This window comes from Carcharodon carcharias, chromosome X, assembly GCF_017639515.1.
Source record: "Carcharodon carcharias isolate sCarCar2 chromosome X, sCarCar2.pri, whole genome shotgun sequence".
Taxonomy (NCBI): Eukaryota; Metazoa; Chordata; class Chondrichthyes; order Lamniformes; family Lamnidae; genus Carcharodon; species Carcharodon carcharias.
In genome coordinates this window covers 23043423-23065357 of record NC_054507.1, presented here as the reverse complement: position 1 = coordinate 23065357, position 21935 = coordinate 23043423, and the positions used below count along the sequence as shown (strand labels likewise).

The window sequence follows — 21935 nt, the reverse complement described above, 5'->3', positions numbered from 1 at the left end:
GCCTCCCAAGTTGAAGAGAGTACTTGGAGCCATGTGTTTGAAACACAAATACATTTTTCTGTACAAATAAACCATTTGTTCTGCACCACACCCAAACCAAGGTCATATTGCAAACTGGAGTATTCACTTATTCCAATTATTTAACACAAGAAAATATAACCTCCTAATTCTTAAGTTTTTTTCAAGACTTGTTCCTTTTAGTTTCTCATTACTTTATTGATCTGTACAAAATCCTCTAATCCTTTTAGAAGGATTATTACTGTCATACTTTATGCTGATTATTTATATAAAGGACACATCAAGGGTGACATCTTCCATTCTGGAGTAGAAGCTGGGAGGCGGGACTGAAAATGAGGGTCATTTCTGCTTTGGGGGAGGGGCTAGACGGCCGGCTCTCTGCGATCTCACTGTTCAGCTCATTACATATGCATGTATGAGGAGCATGGCAAATCTTGATGCATGGGTGGGCAGGAAGTCACCATCTCCACCCTTACCTCTCGGGGTTGAAGGTCCTGGCGCCATATTTAAAGGGCACTCAGACAGCTATTTACTCACTGCAAGCCAGGAGCATCAATCTGGCTGTCATTTAAGATTCTGCACTTACCAGAATGTCCCAGAGCAGACAACATGTGGCCCCACTGTTCAGCGAAGCCTCCCTGCAGGTTCTCTTCCAGGCTTTCCAGAAAAGGTGGGAGGTCTCGTTTCCCAAAGAAGGCTGCAGGAGGCCCTCCTGTCAGATCAATACAGCCTGGGTGGGGCCCACAAAAGAACCAGCCTGCAGTGCAGGAAAAAGATGACTGATTTGCTGCACTCTGCCAGAGTAAGTGGTACCATATACTCACTTCAAAGTAACACTCATAAGGGCTTAAGGCAGTTTAAGTGTACAAGCGCACAGGGGTGTCAGACAGGAGTTGGGTTGCAGGACTCAGCAGCAGATGGGCCATGTGCACTAATGAGTGCCAGCCATTTCCTGCTGTCAATGTATTATCAATTGCAGGACATGGAGCTCATTAATCACTTACTGGGGAGGGCTCAGGAGCTGCCATAGACATGCAAACTCCTAAACTACTCATACATCCATTGGGATGACACTCAATCCTTCCGTCTGTCTGCAGGACAAGGACGCTCACAACAGGAGGGAATGGGCCCAGACTGACACGGCATGCCCAATAATGGAGTCCTAACCACTTTCAAGGAGGGGGCCAAACAACAACCCGGCGAGGACCAGGACCATTCCTGCACCGAAGAATAAACAGGATTCCCCCAGGAAGCCAGTGAGGATGCCTCCAGTTTGCAGTTGTCAGATGCGCTGACAGAGTAACACATGATTTTAATAAGGATGCTTAGGCATCCACTAAATCCTTCTCTCCTCCACCCCAGGTACCAGCAAGAAAAGGGGAGGAAAGAAAAGGCCATCCACCACAGCTCCTGCTCCTCTAAGGATGATGCCTCAGGATCCACAGAAGAAACAAAATCATGACGTTCATCTGCATCCTCCATCAGCAGAGACATTTACCTCTGGGTGCAGGTTCCAGAGCAGGCTCAGGTTCATAATCTGGTGGACACATCATTGACACGGGTCCACAGCTGATGGAGGAAGTGACAATTAAGGTCTTTGACACTTGGGAGGACTGCTGGAGAACAGGCCTTTTTTTGAGTCCCATGCAGATGCAGAAACAGGCCAGGGAACATCAGGCAACAATTCCAGAGGCCACGCACAGACTGGACCAAAGGCTGAAGGAGTTCCTCCACGTTCTGTCTGATATCATGACTCAGGCATGCAAGCGCTTGGCTGCCTGCAGTGAAAGGGAGGGGGCATCTTTGGAGACCCAGGTCCAGCAGAATGCACAGTGGATATGCTCTCGAACTTGTACTCCATCGCTCCAGCCATGGGCGCATTCCAGCAGTGACTAGGCAGTTAAGTGCGATAGGGGGTGCATAAAACAACCTTTTACCCACCAGCCGCGATGGTGGATTTTCACGCCATATCGTCCCGAACTTGCCTCATTATTTATGCACTCCACGGCGGGCGGTCTCTCATACACCCACCAGCCATCACCCTGCCGCTGCATCATGCCGGGCACCATGTTTAAAATCCAGCCATAAGCACACATCTCAGTGCTTCCAGATCACCACTGCTGCCTGGGAGACATGGCTTTGGAACAGAAGAAGACTGCAGCCCCCTGGTTTAATGACGGGTCCTTCGAGCGACTGCTGGATGCTGTGGAGGCCCACTGGGATGTCCTGTAGCCCAGCTCTGGCTGTAGATGGGCAACAACATGACCAATCCAGCTTGGGAGGCGATGGCAGTGGTGGTCAGTGCCAATGCCCTTCAAAAGAGGACAGCCACCCAGTGCCACAAGAGGATAAATGATCTCCTCTGTTCCGCCAGGGTAAGTCACTCATCTCATCACCCTCAACTCTCTCACACTCAAACCCATCACACACCCACAGGGCCCTCACTCACTGCCAGTTCAAGGGACATCACCAATCACTCTCTCACACACACCATCAATATCCTCATCCTGTCCATGGGACCACCCACCACCCACACAGGCCAGGCATATCTATCATCTGGCCCAGCAGACGTCTTACTTACACTCTCTCCATCTGTACCCATGCAGGACAAACTGGCACACGAGAGAGAGAGAAAGGTTGGCACACATGCAGGACAAGCTGGCACACGAGAGAGAGAGAGAGAGAGAAAGGTTGGCACACATGCAGGACAAACCGGCACACAACGAGAGAGGTTGGCACACATGCAGGACAAACTGGCACACGAGAGAGGTTGGCACACATGCAGGACAAACTGGCACACGAGAGAGAGAGAGGTTGGCACACATGCAGGACAAACTGGCACACAAGAGAGAGAGAGGTTGGCACACATGCAGGACAAACTGGCACACGAAAGAGAGAGAGAGGTTGGCACACATGCAGGACAAACTGGCACACGAAAGAGAGAGAGAGAGAGGTTGGCACACATGCAGGACAAACTGGCACACGAGAGAGAGAGAGAGAGAGAGAGAGAGAGAGAGAGAGAGAGGTTGGCACACATGCAGGACAAACTGGCACACGTGAGAGAGAGAGGTTGACACACGTGCAGGACAAACCGGCACACGAGAGAGAGGTTGGCACACAAGAGAGAGAGAGGTTGGCACACATGCAGGACAAACTGGCACATGAGAGAGAGAGAGAGAGAGAGAAGTTGGCACACATGCAGGACAAACTGGCACACAGAGAGAGGTTGGCACACATGCAGGACAAGCTGGCACACGAAAGAGAGAGGTTGGCACACATGCAGGACAAACTGGCACACGAGAGAGAGAGAGAGAGAGAGAGAGAGAGAAGTTGGCACACATGCAGGACAAACTGGCACACGTGTGAGAGAGAGAGAGAGGTTGACACACGTGCAGGACAAACCGGCACACGAGAGAGAGGTTGGCACACAAGAGAGAGAGAGGTTGGCACACATGCAGGACAAACTGGCACGAGAGAGAGAGAGGTTGGCACACATGCAGGACAAACTGGCACACGTGAGAGAGAGAGAGAGAGGTTGACACACGTGCAGGACAAACCGGCACACGAGAGAGAGGTTGGCACACAAGAGAGAGAGAGAGGTTGGCACACATGCAGGACAAACTGGCACGAGAGAGAGAGAGAGAGAGGTTGGCACACATGCAGGACAAACTGGCACACAAGAGAGAGAGAGGTTGGCACACATGCAGGACAAACTGGCACATGAGAGAGAGAGGTTGGCACACATGCAGGACAAACTGGCACACAAGAGAGAGAGAGGTTGGCACACATGCAGGACAAGCTAGCACACGAGAGAGAGAGAGAGGTTGGCACACATGCAGGACAAGCTAGCACACGAGAGAGAGAGGTTGGCACACATGCAGGACAAACTGGCACACAATGAGAGAGAGGTTGGCACACATGCAGGACAAACTGGCACACGAGAGGTTGGCACACATGCAGGACAAACTGGCACACGAGAGAGAGAGGTTGGCACACATGCAGGACAAACTGGCACAGAGAGGTTGGCACACATGCAGGACAAACTGGCACACGAGAGAGAGAGGTTGGCACACATGCAGGACAAACTGGCACACGAGAGAGAGAGAGAGGTTGGCACACATGCAGGACAAACTGGCACACAAGAGAGAGAAAGAGAGAAGTTGGCACACATGCAGGACAAACTGGCACACGTGAGAGAGAGAGAGAGAGAGAGAGGTTGACACACGTGCAGGACAAACCGGCACACGAGAGAGAGGTTGGCACACAAGAGAGAGAGAGGTTGGCACACATGCAGGACAAACTGGCACGAGAGAGAGAAAGAGGTTGGCACACATGCAGGACAAACTGGCACACAATGAGAGAGAGAAAGAGAGAGAGAGGTTGGCACACATGCAGGACAAACTGGCACACGAGAGAGAGAGGTTGGCACACATGCAGGACAAACTGGCACAGAGAGAGAGAGGTTGGCACACATGCAGGACAAACTGGCACACGAGAGAGAGAGGTTGGCACACATGCAGGACAAGCTAGCACACGAGAGAGAGGTTGGCACACATGCAGGACAAACTGGCACACAGAGAGAGAGAGAGAGAGAGAGAGGTTGGCACACATGCAGGACAAACTGGCACACAAGAGAGAGAGAGGTTGGCACACATGCAGGACAAGCTGGCACACGAGAGAGAGAGAGGTTGCAGACCGGTGGCGGAATGCCCAAAATCAAGGTCCTCACGGGCTTTGAAAACAGAGCCAAGCAGCTGGCCGGCCTCGATCTGGACTGGTCCTGTGCTGGTGGTGAGGTCAGCGCTGCTTTACCAAGTGAGGATCCAGCAGTGCAACATCCATCAGACAACCATGCTGTGACTGATGTGTCCTCTTTCACAGGCAACTGCCATGCACTAATTATCTCCCCTTGCTTTCGCAGGCACATCTGGGAAACAGCCGATAGAGTCCAAGACACAGGACCTCCAGTCAAGCCCTGGAGAAACCTCTGAAGAGGAATCTGGAGGCACCCTCCTTGAAGTCCCGTCACAGTGCTCACCCACACCCTCCACCAGTGCAGAGACACACACCTCGGTGGGACCTAGCTTTAGAGTAGCCCTGGGATCACAATCTGGTGAGCATATCACACTGATCCACAGCAGGTGGAGGCAAGGACTTCCCAGGTGTCCAGCACTCGGAGGACTGCTGGAGGAAAGAACATTGCTGAGTCCAAGTCAGGACTTGGTCATGTCTCAGTTGCTGGAGCTACAAAGGCAATCTTGGGAACATCAGGAAGGGATACCCGCTGCATTCCTCGGATTTCAAGGCTTGATGGAGGAATCTGTCCGTCTTCAGGCTGAGGTGATAGGGCCGGCATTGCAACGCACCGAGGTCAACGCTGGTAGGATGGCGGCCGCCATGGAGACCTTGGCCCAGGACTTTGCTCCTGCACTGCTACACGGGCTTAACTCCATCGCTGATGCCATAGTTGGCCTCCAACAGTGTGTACGTGAGAGGGGTGCTGGGCAACTCGATCTCACCCCAGCTACCCCTTCTCCTCAAGGAGTCAGCCAGGGTCCCTCAGGCACTCATAGGGAGGAGGATCAGCAGGTGCACACTCCGGGGCCATCCACCCAAGTGACTCTGGGAGTGACTGCCCATCCGAATCCCATCTTCTTGTGACCCCAGCAGCTCCAGCTCCAGCTCCACAGGCCGAGGAGGGTGCCACTGCCACACAGCAGGACCCTGAAAGCAGGCCGGGGCCCTCCAGGTCTCAGCCCTCCAGAGGATGCCCACCAAAGTCACCACAGACAGGGTGTCACAGTCAGCAGGCTGCCTCCACCTCCGCTGTGAATGCCCAGGGAACACCAAGACGTAGCAGCAGGGTTAGGATAGTTAAGGAGAATTAGTGGCACAGCCCTGGCACGAGTATTAATCACTTGTACATACTGTTTACTATTGTCAATAAACTCCCAAGAATGTCTACCTGCCTATGGCTCCTTGTTCTGATGAGCAGTGTTCTTGTCACTCAGGTGTGAAATCTTTCTGCACAAGATAAAGGCAGGTGTCTCAGTCCAGGGCCTCTCCCCTGTGCTCTGTGCAGCCTTCAGACCAAAGTGATGGTCCAGCCTCTCACTCCCTGGAAACATTACTGATGCCTGCACCTCAGTGGTGCTTGTCATTGCTGCCAGAATGTAGTGGGCAGGTGCCACAGAGTTCTCTCATTCTCTGTGTGCTCTCAGAACCTCAGGTCATTGGTACCTACATGGACCACAACCACTGGATCCTCCCCCTCCCACTGCAAGTTCCTCTCCAGCCTTGAGCAAATTTCCCAAATCCTGACACTAGCCAGGCAACACAGCCTTCTGGACTCTCGCTCTTTGCTGCAGAGAAGTGTCAATCCCCCTCACTACACTGTCCCCAACTACCACTACATTCCTTTTTGCTACCCTCACTTGAATGGCTTCCTGTACCACAGTGCCATGGTCGGTTTGCTCATCCACTCTGCAGCCTCCAATTTTCATCCAAGCAAGCTGAGAGAACATCAAACCTGTTGGACAATTGCAGAGGCTCACACTCCTGCACTCTGGGTCCCCTTACCTGCCTCACTCGCAGTCACATCTTCCTATCCCTGGCCACTGACCAAATCAGAAGACCCTATCCCAAGTGGTGTGACTGCCTCCTGGTCCAAAGCATCCAGGTAACCTTCCCCCTTCCTGATGTGTCACAGTGTCTGCAGCTCGGCCTCCAGCTCAATGACTCTGAGCCGAAGCTCCTCGAGCCGCAAACACTTACTGCAGACATGTTTGCCCTGGATTACAATGTTATCCAGGAGCTCCCACATGCTGCAGCCTTGACACATCACCTGTCCTGCCATCCTTAATGTGTTTTAAATAATTAATTATATTAATCACTTATTTAATGTTGCTTTCTTATATATTTTATTAACTTTACCAAATTATGTACTATTTTAAACCTTAGGGATAGAATAGAATAGAACTTACCAGATACTCACCAAAGAGCTAGCTCTTTTCCCCATAGTTGAGCAAAAACCAATTTCTATGGAGTGAGAAAGAGGAAATGAGCAACTCTTTCTCCCCCTTCACTGAACTCCCCTCTCACCAAACACCAAGTCTTCACTCAGTTAGTCAGCTGCACTCCATTAGCCAAGGCTACACAAAAGATCCATGAATTTATAGTAAACTGAACTGGGGCTACAGTAACCAGATTCACCCAGTTAGCTAATTCAGCTCCTATAGCTGAGTGTCTAAACTACAAGAAAGAAAGACCTTAACCTGCTTAGATAGCATTTTCCTGTTACTGTTAGTTACGGACTAGATAGATTTTAAGAGCAAAATTTAAAACAAAATTAACACATAACTCCCCTCCCACCAAACTCCAAGTCTTCACTCAGTTAGTTGGCTGCATTGCATTTGCCAAGGTGCCAGAAGATAGCCTAACTGAAAATCAAAGATCTGCAGTTATACTTCACTTAACCTTTACAGAAGCTGGATTACGTTACTTTAAGTAGCTAAAGGCATTGCTTAATGTGGTACAAAGGCATACAGACCACAAAGACCCAGTTGAACCCAGTTTGTTGGTCTCTGCTGGGGCTGTTTTTGGAATGCTACAACTGGCCTCAGGGTTGTTATGGGGGGAGGGAGAGAAAGACTGAATAGAGAGCAACTGGCATCCATCAACCTGTGACCCAACAATGGGCAGAATTTCCATGAGAAGGGAGGGAAACATTGGTAAGGGGAAAAATCTGCATGGTCCTGTGATTTTCTTTTAAAGGAGTTCCAATAATTATACAGTGGTAGGACATTGGTCCATGCCTGCAAACTGCTCACATGGCCAGCTTTACGATCTTAGTCAAGTCGCTGTGGAGGCATCAAATGGAGAGCGCAAGAACCAGCGTGTGCTGCCCTAGGCTGCTCCCACTAATACCTCAGAGGCTTGTAACTTGGTCTTCAACCGAATGCCTTGTTGGAGAAAAGGATGCTCACCATCACTAACATCCATAACTCACAAGAGATTCGTTCAACATGCCCAATTCATGAAAGTTGAAAGCTCCATTTAAAACTCCCCCTGAGTTGTGAGCATTCAAAATATTTGTAAGCAAATTGCAAGCGTTAACTGGATTTGATGTTGAGCAATATCAAGGGAGAAAAGGAAACAATTTATTAATGATTGAAACAAAATAAATATATGCAATAAAAATTGAAAATTAGATTAAACACATGTCTTCCCCCACTGCATTCATCATGTTTGCCCACATTTGCTGCAGATTTGAGTTGGTGTCTGTGACAACACTGGATCAGACTGCACCTTGTGCAACCTCCCTGCAGGAACAACCTTCCATTGAAAAAGCAGAAAAAACTCCTCGAACTCAAAGGAAGTCATTAAAGAACAGTTTCTACCTTGTTTAGCCAGTCTGCACGCTCAAGATCCTGGAAGTTAATCTGTGAAGAGAGAATGCATCATCAGTTTGTTAATCTTTTAATAAACTGATTGATAAAAATCAGTGTACCTCACACAATTTGCTGTCTAATAATTTAGATCCCCAGTAAACAAGATTCTGCCTGGGATTGCATAAAAACTACCCTTACTCATAAACTCTGGGAAATTTTTGTCTCCAATATTTCTCATTATAAACACATTGAGTTTTAAGGTGGAAATCTTCACAAAAGGCTCTTATAATGTTGCTACAAGTTACCAGAGGAACGGCCTTAGTATTGGATAGAACAACAATCAGCTGGTAGTCAAAGTAAGTAAATCACCATTTGATTTTTGTCAAATGTCATGTCACCTCATACAATACCATATGCCTGTCACATAAGACAGGCAGTGAGCTCTCGTACACATTGATGGCACTGGAACAGGCTCCCCTGCCCCATCATCTTGGTCATAAAGGGAGGCCTCAAAACACAAGAATTCATGGAATGAGAAAAGCTATCCAGCTCCTCGAGCCAATTCCTTCCAGAGATTCTACCCAACAAGTGTAATCTCTCAGGGAAAGGGTTTATAAAGCTTCTCTTTACCCCATGCCCCCAAAAGGAGAAATAAAGCTGAACTTTAGAATACTCAGCTAACTTTAACATTTTAATGGCCTGGGAGTAGCACAAAACTGGCAATAGAGATTTTCTTAAGATAGCTGGCAGCTGATTTGCTATCACCCATTTTGCACTACTGCCCTATACAAATTTCATCCCCAAAATATGCATGAAACATCTAGAAAGGCTTTGCTCACAGAACAAATGCAATGCAATTTGGAAAGAATTGACAATACAGTACTGATTTGCATCTTATTGCTGTTATAAACAATTAAAAAAACAGCAACTGTTCTGATTCCAAGACAAAACTCAGTGGAAAGTTCCAGAATCTGCTTGCGCACACATGGCCACAATTATGGCATCCTTCCCAGAGTACATTGCACAAATCAAAAGCATTTCCTCTTCCCCATCCCAGTTAAAAAACATGTAAGTGTTTGAAACTAGAATCTTTCAAAGAACAGTACACTTTTCACAACACTTGACACAGGATTCTGGGGCATTTATGTATCTGTTACTTAAAAATGTAGTCCACTGCTCTCTTCCTCATTTAAGGCTGAAAACAGATAAGGTAAAAGTTGTGGGAAGAGGCGGACGAATTAAAGAGGTAATTCCACCTCAACCATGATTTTAAACAATGGTGTGTTTGAAATTTGGGGGGCGGCGGGGCAGGGGGGGAGGGGGGATAGTGGGGGGAGAGAGGAGGAGGCGGTGACAGGGAGATCCCCAGTTATTTGTTCACAGCATTAATTTCTGAACTACCAACAGCGAGTAGGGAGGCCATAGAGTTATGCATAATTTTTGTGTGGAATTGTCACATCATTTTCAAACTAAATTTATACAAATAAGAAATGCAATTTTTTCTCCATATCTGGGTGCATCCAAAGGTCTGTGGATGTTAGTTACTAAAGTTTTTGATCAACTTAACTCATTAGCAAGATAAACCTCAGAATTCAAACCATTCTCCTGAACCCTGCACACTCAACAGTTTTGAAGTTAGACAAAAAGTGATCATATTTATTCCCAACTTTCAGAGTTCAGACAACAGGAAGCAGTGTGTTTACCCTATCGCGTCTCCAATTCTTGTTTCTATCATACCTCTCATCCTCTTCTTGTTACCATCATCAACTTTCACATGGATATGGTACGGCTCTAATAGCCAAGATTTAACTTAAGTCTAGAAAAGACTAATTCATCAAACTGCAGGCAATTATGAAGCTTTCTCTTTCCAAGAAGGTCGTGGACACTGGGGGTCAATTGGAATTTAGACTTTTGTTGGGTAGGTAAAAGGAATTGGCATGCAGATCATGATTTAATTCAATGGCAGAACAGATTCAAGGGGCTGAATGGAACTTCTGTTCCGAGGTAGCTTTCCTTTGGGATTGGACCAAATTTGAGTCTGCAATATTTTTGGAATGTAAATCTGACACCAAGAGATTGTGACTTTACAACACTGTGATGTATATGCTTTTTTTTTTAAATATTGTGCCCCACATTACTGTAGATATTCTGAGTATCCAGCACTCCTGTCAGCATTGATAGCTCAATGGAAAATGGTTACAGCTTCCGTTGAAATACTTTTGTCTATTTGAGGAAATGTAGCCTTTTTGATGTGAGTCATCACTGCTGCCTGGTACTGTTGATAAGATAGCGTGCACACAGTCATGACAAAAAAACCTCATAGCAAAAAATAAACAGCTGCCACTGTGGCAATAGCGTCAGGTTCAGACTCAAAAAGGAAACCACATCGAACATTTGTTCAATGTTTTGTTATTAAGATGTTAAACACCTCTGACAGAGAGCGTCTGCAAGTAGGTTTGTGCATCTGAAATGGAGTAGGATGCTCCTATTTCAGAGTTATGCACATCTAACTAGAAGATATGAATCTGTGCCCATAACTCCCTGCACACTGAGTTCCCAGTCTCAGTCCTCCCATCAACACTGGGTGGAGACTAGATGCTCAAAGAAAATGGATGAAGAACAAGGCATCCCAGGCCACTTCCTGCTCTTAGGCACATCTCAACATGTATTAACAGTGGATATGAGAGAGGTAGAGGGACCTCCAGCCCCTGTACCTGGAGGAGCTACAATGGGCAGAAAAAAATTTGCTAAGTAATTTACTTCACCAAAATTATAGAGGGTGAGTTTTTCCCTGTAAAAGCAATGAAATAAAACCCAGTAACACGTCGGTTCACATCACATCGTGTAGTTGTGTCGGTCTGTCGCTTGTTGTTAGCTCCTGCAACCACCAACAGAACTTGACCCTGAAATTGAGTAAACAACATCACTACCCCACCACATAATAGAAACTCAGCACTGGCAACATTCAAGGTCGCTCACTTACTCTGCAGGCTCTTTGCACATGATTCAACCAGAAGATTTTAACATGCAGAAAGCTACAATTACATTTTCCATGTGAATCATGACCATTCAAAGACATTCCTGGAAATCACAGTGTACTCAAGCAACAGCTATGCTGCAAGCTGCACTTGTACACTCATCAAATAACTGTTTCCAGGATGTAGCACATCTCAGGGTCAAGGTTACTGATAAAATGCTTGCTTTTCACTTGATCCCCTTAATGTTTCAGTGTTAGAATAGTATCCACTGTGTCAACTCAATAAGCCACACATTCCAGCCTTCCCTGCTCTGAATGCAAGACACTGAACCTCACTCAAGAATGCATCATTCATATCTTAATTAAAGAAACATTTTTTAATCCAACATCAGTTTTATTCAAGGGATTTAAATTGCTGATGGCTGCATCAGTGTAAATAGCAGGGGGATCTCTGTAATCTGACGAAGCCAATTACGTGCCCATTACAATTGTCTGGTGACAGTTTAGATGACGGACCCATTTGTCTGGAAACTTGGTAACGGTTTATGCAGACAGAAATGCCTTTTCCTATGGACTGACTCACTCATAAAGAATGGCCAAATGGATGACCATTACTGCCTGTGGAATAGTCACTCACCAGGAGTCTGTGACGTAGGACCAGAGGAGAGAGTATTGAGCTAACAAAGAAAATATTGCCCCTCAACATTAGATCTGTGGCCATGCCCAAGTGTCCAATGATCAACTGGCATTTAAAATCAGACACAGCAGAAGCAGAGAGATGCTGAGGAATGTACAGTACTCAATGTTCTGCCATCTGGGATGACAAACAACAGACAGTATTAAATTGTATCTTATTTCTAGGCATCCAAAAAATATCTAGGACAGATCTTCATTCTGGCATCAATCTTTTCTTCACTTTGGATTTCTTTAAATTGTTGCAGAGCATGTGTTTCAGTGGACTCCTTGGGCTAGAAGTTAGATTAGGGCAGTTCTCAAGCCTGAATTTGAAGGCACTCTTGAAGCAGTGAAGAAGCCAGAGGCCCAATTTAGCCATCAGGCCTCTTCTTCATAATTTCAGTGAGTCAATTGGGCATCCAGAGGCAGTTCACCACCAATTTAGGCCAGCTCTGGTAGATCCTGGGGAGTATAGGAGGAAAGAAGAGGGGAATGAATGGGGCAGGAAAGAACAAGATGGGAGGAGAACACAAGCCAACTGCGACCCTCGTGATTGCTGTGGAGTCAGGAGAAACACTTGCTCCTTCGGCATCCACATGTAGGCAAGTTATAAAGTTACCCAATTTTTTTTAATAACCTCCAGCATTCCCCTTAACCACCATTTAGGCTGCGGCAAGAACAGAAAAACCTGAGTACAGTATGTATGGTACATGTTCCAATAAGTGGGCAAATTTCTTCTCCATATATTGTAAGCCTCGGTCTGAAGCTGCTGCTGTTTTGCTTCGGACCCTAGGAGACCAGTGTCTGAGAGTTGAATCCCAATGTTTACACTTACCCCAGTGGCAAAAATCACTAGTCTATGGAAAACTGAATGAGCAAGCTGGGTTTAGTTGTGTGAATATTAGCAGTTGGATACGGAATCCCTGGAAATTTGAACTCAAAACAACAGCAATTTAAAAAGCAATTAACTGTTCCACACACAATTATTTTCTGGCTTAAATTTAGCCACATCCCTCCATCCACCACATTACTATATTGAGCATGACTTACTTTACAGTCTCCCTTCAATTTATCTTTGAAATGCATTGCATCAACACTAAGATTATGCAAATTAAGATGATAATACACAAGTTGCTTTTCTACAGTTAACAATTTATCCATTCTTCTGAGCAGATATCTGCAATTCCCTATTAAAGTGCTGCAAATACATTTTTTGGAATTTATCAGATAATTTATTAAGAGAGAAAACTTTTGAGTGTTCCTATTCAATCTGAATTCCAAAGCACATCCTAACAAAAAAATCTCTGGAACATTCACTTAGGCTCGCCCACGTTCAGACCCGACTTTTTTTTTAAAAATTCATTCACAGAATGTGAGCTTCACTGGCTGGACCAGCATTTATTGCCCATCCCTAGTTGCCCTTGAGAAGGTGGTGGTGAGCTGTCTTCTTGAACCGCTGCAGTCCATGTGATGTAGGTACACCCACAATGCTGTTTGGAAGATAGTTGTTAGTGGAAACAAATACAAACCAAGAACTGGGAAAAAGTTGTTGAATAAACTAAATATTGGGAAAGCTGAATCCATTATCTTCAGTCCCCGCCACAAACTCCACTCCCTAGCCATCAACTCCATCCCACTCCGTGGCAACTGTCTGAGGCTGAATCAGACTGTTCGCAACCTCAGTGTCATACTTGACTCCACAATAAGCTTCCAATGCCTTCACCAAGACCACCTATTTTCACCTCCATACAATCGCTCATCTCAGCTCATCTGCTGCTGAAACCCTCCATAAACTTGAGATCATCCAAAACTCTGCTACCCATGTCCTAACTCACACCAAGTTCCATTCAATCACCAACCCTGTGCTCATTCACCTACATTGGCTCCCAGTTAAGCAATGTTTTTATTTTAAAATTCTCATTCTTGTTTTCAAATTGCTCCATGGCCTCATCCTTCCCTAGCTCTGTAACTCCTCCAGCCCCACAACCCTCCAAGGTCTCTGGGCTCTTCTAATTCTGGGCTCTTGAGCATCCCAGATTTTAATTGTTTCATCATTGGTTGCTATGCCTTCAGCTGCCATGGCCCTGTGCTCTGGACTTCCCTCCGTAAACCTCTTCCCCTGTTTAACTTTCTTTCCTCCTTTAAGACATTCTTCTTTGCTCCTCTACCTCTCTTTCCTCCTTTTCTTATGATGTTCCTTAAACCTATCTTGATCTGCCCCAATATCTCCTTATGTGGCTCAGTATCAAATTTTGTTTCTAATGCTCTTTTGAAGCACCCTGGGACATTTTACTACATTAAAGGTGCTATATAGATACAAGTTCTTGCATTTGCTGTAGTCTTTTACTCACTAATGGTAATACAGTAATTGGTATAAATCATACTTCCCACAAACAAAGGAAACAGACTGAATGATGAATCTTCAAACTTATCCTTCAAGGGCTCAATGTTCTTGCACCAACATATAAACAAAATTAACTGGCATTTATGTCATGCCCTGACCTGAAGAAATGGCAGAATTAAAAAAAAAATAAAAAGCTAGTTGGTCCCCTTTCACAGGGGACTGGGAGGGACATCCACAACTGAGGGGGGGCCTAGGCCCACAGTGGGAAGGTGCCAGCATTTCTGACCACACAGAGGAAACCAGAAATGTGCTCTTGCCACTTGCACCCACTTGCCCTCAGCAAATGAAGTGTTCTCCTACTGACCCTGCAAACCCCATTGAGTTCAGCAATGGAGAATACTCTCAGGCTCAATCCTGACATTAACACTTGAATCATGTCCTGAAGTGTTTCAACAACAACAACTTATATTTATATAGCACCTTTAACATAATGAAACATCCCAAGGTGTTTCACAGGAGCACTGTAAAACAAAGCAAGAAACTGAACCACATAAGGCGATATTGGGTCAGATGACCAAAGGCTTGGCCAAAGAGGTAGGTTTTAAGGCGTGCTTTAAAGAGCTGTGAAGGTGGGGGGGGGTTGTTTCCAGAGCTTGGGGCCTAGGGAGCTGAAGGCACAGCTGCCAGTGGTGGAACAATTATAACTGGGGACGCACAACAGCCCAAAATTAGAAGAGCACTGATATCTCAGAGGGTTGGGGGGCTACAGAAGGTTACAGAGATAGGGAGGGGCAAGGCCAGGGAAGGAGGAATTTGAAAACAAGATTGAGAATTTTAAAATCAAGGTGTTGCTTGACCAGGAGTCAATGTAGCTCAGTGGGCACAGGGGTAATAGGGGAATGGAACTTCCTGCGAATTAAGACATGGGCAGAGTTTTAGATGACCTCACTTTTACAGAGGGTGGAATGTGGGAGACCAGCCAGAAGTGCATTGGAATAGTCAAGTCTAAAGATAACAAAGGCACGAATGAGGGTTTCAGCAATGGATGAGCTTTCAGCCCCAAGTGTTTGTTGAATTCTTAAATGTCTGCAGAAATATTACTCTAAAATCATGCTACCCATTATCCTGTATGGGACTGGAGGAGCTAAGTCACTTATACTTTTTTGTGATGGCAAAGTTTTGTGCCTGATCTCAAAATGACGGAGTTGAAGTCAGATATGGCAAGGTCGTCTCATATCAAAATAAATTCATTTCATCTTGGGAGCATGAAAATTGTTTTATTTTGTAGCATGAAGAGAGTCGATCGATAAGTACCCATCCAAATGATTGAATTACCTCCTGCCTTTTACATCCCTGCTGGGAACTGATGCAGATGACATGCCTCTCTCAATCCTTGTGATTGATCTGTCTCTGTGCCAAAATATGCATTAGTGCATTTATTTCTGACTCTGGATGCAGGAAAAGTCATCAAAAACAACCAATTTCTTGTCAATCACCAATGAGACTGGAAAAGAACATTTGATCCCAATATGCAACAGTTAAACTGCAAATTCAAACACCAATGAAAAGTGGTTCAAAATTAAACCAGTCAACTTCTCTTTCTGCACTCCATGTTAGCTGATAATGCAACTGGTTCCCTCAACTCAAGTATGGTCCTCGTCCCTTTCACAATAGTCATCATCACCCCCAGCTCAAAAAAAAAATCCACTTGCAATCTCTATGCCCTTTCAAATTACCATCCCATCTATAACCTCCCTTGCCTCTACAAAGTCCTTGAAAATGTTATTGCCTCCCAAATCATTGACATCTCACTGCAAATCCCTGAATCTCTCAGATCAGGTTTCCACCCCACCATAGTCCTAACCAAAGTCACGAATAACATTCGCAATAACTGTGGCAATGGTGCATTACCCCTCCCTGTCCTCCTTGATCTCACTGCATTGTTAACATGGTCAACCACACCATCCTCCTGCAACGTTTTTCCTCTGTTGTCCAGCTGAATGAGATTGTCATTACCTAGTTCCACTCTTTGCTGATCTTGTCATAGCCAGGGAACCTTCTGAAATAGCTTCTGTTCCTGCCCCACATAGTTTGCTCCCAATGGATCTATCCATTCTCCCCTCTTCCTTATCTACATACTGCTGACATCATCAGCAGATATGGGTTCAGCTTCCACATGAACACTGATGACACCCTCTCTAGACCCCTCCACTTCCTTTGTGAAGTCAGACTGCTTGTAGCCCATCCAAGACTGGATGTCAGACAATTGCCTCCAATTAAACTTTGGGAAGACTGAAAACATTGGGGCTTTGGTGCCTGCCTCAAACTACATACCCTCCTCACCAATTTCGTTCCCCATCCCCTCCCGCTCTTACTTGGCCCACTGTCTCAAACTGGTTACAACCTCAACATTCTACTCAACCCAAGCTGGGCTTCTGACTCCATATCCCCTCCATCACAAAAACTGACTATGTAACATTGCCCATCTCTGCCCCTACTTCAGCCAAAACCCTCATCCATGCCTCTGTAACCGCCAGACTTGACTATTCCAATGCTGTTCTGGCCGGTTTTGCATGCTCCACCTTCTGTAAACTTCAGCTTATTCAACATTCTGCTATCCTTACCCTTTCCCACACTAAGCCCTGACCCATTATTCCTGTCCTTAATGGTCTACATTGGCTCTTGATTCCCCAATGCCTTCTACTTAAAACGTTCACTTGTGTTTTAATCCTTTCATGCCCTCGGCCTTCCTCTTCTTAGTAACTTCCGCTAACACTCCAACCACTATCCACCCACACCCCCCCAGAACCATTACCCTCACTGAACTCTGTCCCTCTGACTATAGTCCCGAGTGCATCCCCTCCTCCTCCCTCTCTTTACTTCACCATTGTCAGCTGTGCCATTAGTCGTTTAGGTTCTAAGTTCTGGAATCACCATCCTCTCCTTTTAAGGCCCTCCTTAAAAGCCAATCTGGCCAAGCTTTTTGTCGCCCTTCTTAACATTTCCTTCTTTGGCTGAATTCCACTTTTTCTGATTATGTCGCTGTGAAGTGCCTTGGGACTGTTTCATATTGCATGCAAATACAACAGTAATGGCAGTAGCATTGAACGCTTAAAAATTTTGGTTTAGGATTCACAATTTTGGGCAAAGTAACTGACTGTCTGCTCAAGGGGTGATTCAGTGCCCCCAGCAGCACTTAACAGAAGCCTGGTGAATCAGGGCTATAGTATTGTGGTCCTAACTTTGCACCAAACTCCATCCACATATGGCACCCAGCTGAGAATCACCCCTCACATCTGTATCCAGTACAAGTGGACCCCATTCTATCTAGAGTACTTGACAGTGAGAAGGAAGGGCTCACAATTTTTTTTAAAAAAACTTTTCCATTACTGTCCCTGCTTATTAAGTTCTTGGTGTTATGTCAGGTTGGTCTCTATAACACAGCTCATACATTCCTGGACAATTAGTCAGCTGATTAAGCAGCCACACCTCACACAAGCACATTGTCCATCTTCCTCTTTATAATGCTTTGAGATTTGTGCTTTTGGATCTACATTTTTTCCCCATTGTTCCTCTCCTGAATGCACCAACCATTGCCAGGCTGGAGTTTCCACAAACAAGGGACTATTCTTCATGTGGAGTCCAGACAGCAAGCGTTGCCAAGGCATGACAGCTGGCCTGAGGCCAGCTGTGGCACTCCCATTAACTTAGCACAGACTGGGGGAATCAAACCTGGCCCTTACCTGTATCAATGACTGTGCAGTGCTAAATATACAGTCTTGTAACTATGAAGAAGTCATCAAAGCAAGAGGCTCCGACTGTGCACTCCCCAGGTGCCAAGTTCCCTGGCCTCAGATGCACAAGCACTGAATAGATACTGGATACCCCTACAGGGTGGATGGGAAAGCAAAACCAACCTGGGTTACTTACTTTACACTGGTCAGTTTGAGAACATCCCTGAGAGAGCTGGAGACATTAAAGCAGCTACGTCCCCGTGCTCTCAGTTTGGGTATAGTGCATGATAAAAAAAAAGGGGGGAGCCTAAAAAAAGCAAATAAAAACATTAATGGATATGGGGAAATGAAGTGGTTAAAAAAAGCTTCACTGGGATGTGTCTGAACGTGAGTGCTATGCTGAATCAGATGAATAACTGAGCAGGAAGGGGAGTATTGTTTGCCTGAGCCCCACAAATGGGGTTCCTGCATATATCAACATACCCAGTGACCAGGAAAGAATGTATTAATACAGTGTAGGCATTGCACACATTACAGCTGTTTCTCTGGGCTCTGCATTTTGCTGTGTGTGGACTGCAATCTGCTCACAGGGTTAGAGTTAAGCTCACCTAGTATCTTGTTAAGCAAGCCCAAAGGTTGAAAACAGAGTCCTTCCTATTGGGCTCGATGTTTCAATAAATTTGCCAAATAGTTTATAGCATATGCCATAGTCTGATAAAGTTTATTCTTCTACTAACTGAGATTGGTTTCCTTAACTTCAGAAGCAGAAGAATAAACAACTATAGCACTGGATGCTTTTAAGAAAGTTTATTTAGATGACTACTTGGTAAAATGGAGGTATTATCTTTTCTGACATTTCTACAGTAGCTGTCTGAAGTTGAACCAAAGCTCCTCAGAAGGATCTTCTGAATGAGATAAAAAATTTAACAGTTTAAGGTCATTGAGGGTCTCTTGAGAAGTGCATAGCAATGTTGACTCGTGTGGAATATAAACACCTGCTCTGATCAGTTGGGCTAAATAGCCTGTTTCTGTGCTGTATATTCTATTCATACTGATTTTAACGTAATCTTATCTGTAGACCAGGTCAGGTTCAGGTCAGATGCCTGTTTTACATTCTGTCCAACTTTATATGCTATTGACTCTGACTGGGCTAAACCATGGAGAATAGTTTCATGGGAGGTATCAGAAGCTTGCTTGAATTTATCATAGGAAATACAACACTTCAGGAAAGAAGAGGCAAAGAGAGAGAGTGTTTGTTGGGGGGAAGTGGGGGGAAACAGGGGTATAAGAACCATGGAGTAGAATTAATGCCACTCAATGGCTTTCCTATTGCTTCCATTACCCTCCATTTTGTTGCTTCTACATTGACGTCAGTTGAAACTCCGGCTTTATTTATGATAATGCTGAGTTATCTTGAGCTAAGTTGCAGACATAATATGGATCAATTCTGTTATAATAATGCAGCATCCTATCCAAAGTCAATCAATGGAACAGCTGCTGATCTCAGCAGAACTTCTATTGCCTGCATTTCCTTAGTAAATCATTTTAATGATTCAACTCCTCTCAGAGTTATTCTCCTTGAGGCCTGTACTAATTAATCAATGAATTGATTTGCCTTCGATTTAGTTCGAGCTGGTTTGGGCCAAATTTCCTGGTAAATAGAACTGTGCAAAATTTTCAGCAGTAACATTTTGTGTTTGATTTTAACTGACTTAAAAATAACAAAAAATAACTGCAAAATCATTTTTATCAATATTTCTAAAATTGAAGATTCGCATTCAAAAGCAGGTTTGTTAAAATGGAAAAGCACAGCTGTCCTGAGAGGGACCACACAATTACATAATGGGTTTGTATGAACTGTGGGACCACAGTACTGCAAAATAGTACTGTGCTATATCTCACATGATACTGCTGTTGATTAGCCAGGGAAGGATATCATTGGGATAAAAGCAAAATACTGCAGATACTGGAAATCTGAAACAAAAACTAAAAATACTGGAAAAACTCAGCAGGGAAAGAGAGTTAACGTTTCGAGTCTGTATGACTGAAGAAGAGTCATACAGACTCAAAAGGTTAACTCTTTCTTTCTCTCCACAGATGCTGTTAGACCTGCTGAGATTTTCCAGCATTTTCTGTTTTTGTTAAAACACTGGCTTGTACAGGCAATGACAAGTTCCATTTTGCATTACTTTTATGCAAAGTTAAAACAATACCATAATTTTGATGGATAAAGCTCGAGGTGCATAACATGATATGCAGCTGCTCGTTGACGTGATGATTCAGATCTGGCTGGTGTCCAGATCACATTACAAACACCCATTTGCCCTGGAGAAGGTTATTCTCACTTAATGTTGGAGACGGATTGAAAAATAGAATTTTTAAAGAACAGCCATGAGGTTCAGGAAATAGATAAAAATGTCAATTCCCTCTCCCTGTGCTGTTGTCACAGGACACAAATCACCTTACAACTGAATCAAATTAATCAGCTGAGACCGCAGTCAGGGATATTCAAACTACCAATTCTGACTCTGGCCCTTATCTAATGTAAACAAAGCAAAGTTTTGTGGGCTGAATTTTTTAAATAAATATGAGATGGTCTGTTCTGTCTCTTTCAAAGAGCAATCCAGTTACTTCTACTCTCCCACTCTTTCCCCATATTCTTGCAATCTTTTCTCTTTCAAAAATGTATTTCCTTTTGTAGGCTACTATTGAATGGGTATCCACCACCCTATATTGCACTGTATTTCAAATCCCCCTATGCACTCAAAGTGATTCTAGGATTCTATTAGAACATGGGGTGCCATTAGTAAGACAAGAAAAAGTGTGATCTGGACAAACCAACATTTCCCTTTCCCCTCCTCTTCTGAAGGCAGTGTCACTCTGTACTGAGACACTCCCCGGGGACATCCTGTAAATACTCACTCCCCGGGGACATCCTGTAAATCCTTACACTCCAGGGACCCCCTATAAATACCAACACTCCCTGGGGACCCCCGTGTCAAGTCTGACACTCAGGGGCCTCCTGTAAATAATGACACTGGGGACCATCTGTAAATATTGCCTCACAACCCAAGAAGTGTCCTCAACTTCTGAAAAATAGCCCCAGCTACCCAAACAAAACAGTGTTGCTATAATTGCACAAAATGTTTGTTATTAGAACATTGTAACAAAAACAACACAACAGTACTATATGGAGAAGAAAAGATGGAATATAAATTACAGAATTCTCAAGGCATTCTGGTCGCCATCTGGCCCCAGGCAGACAGAAATCTGGTACTGTCTTAGTTCCTTGTCATCCCCTTGCACCACCTCTCACTGCCTAGGAAATAGGGTCCAATGAACTGTAGGTGATCAGGAATGTGCATCTGCAGTTTCCTGAATCATTTACAAGACTGAAGCATTACTCCATGTATGATTAACAGCTTTTTAAACCAGCTATTATATTCCTTGTGCTGTTGTAGGAACAAACATTTGAGTGGCAAGTGCCAGACAAGTACCAATGCTCATCACAGATTAGGAGGCCCAAGAGTGAACGATACAGAAGGGCAGGAATGCAGCTGGGAATTCCAAGGAGGAAGGTTCGTTGTAGGCATGATTTAGGACGGTGACTCACCTTTTGCCAAGCTGTCAGCAGGGAACAGTCAGGGGGGCTGAAAAGAAACTGAACTTTATTCCTTGTATCTGATAATTTTTCTTAAACAACCAATTACTTTTCCTGTCTGACTGATTGGTTGCATGGGCCTGTAATGTATCAGAAAACTGGAACTGGAGGTTAGAGATGCATATAATATTATTAT

At 44.9% G+C, this 21935-nt stretch overlaps 1 protein-coding gene across 1 annotated transcript in view; it reads right to left on the bottom strand.

Annotated features, from left to right (window-relative positions):
• Window positions 1–21935, bottom strand: part of esyt1a (extended synaptotagmin-like protein 1a) — a 99727-nt gene that overhangs the window by 44692 nt on the left and 33100 nt on the right. The window contains exon 2 of the mRNA XM_041180233.1: window positions 8418–8459. Within this exon, the coding sequence (XP_041036167.1) occupies window positions 8418–8459 (42 nt within the window). The remainder of the gene's footprint in view (window positions 1–8417; window positions 8460–21935) is intronic.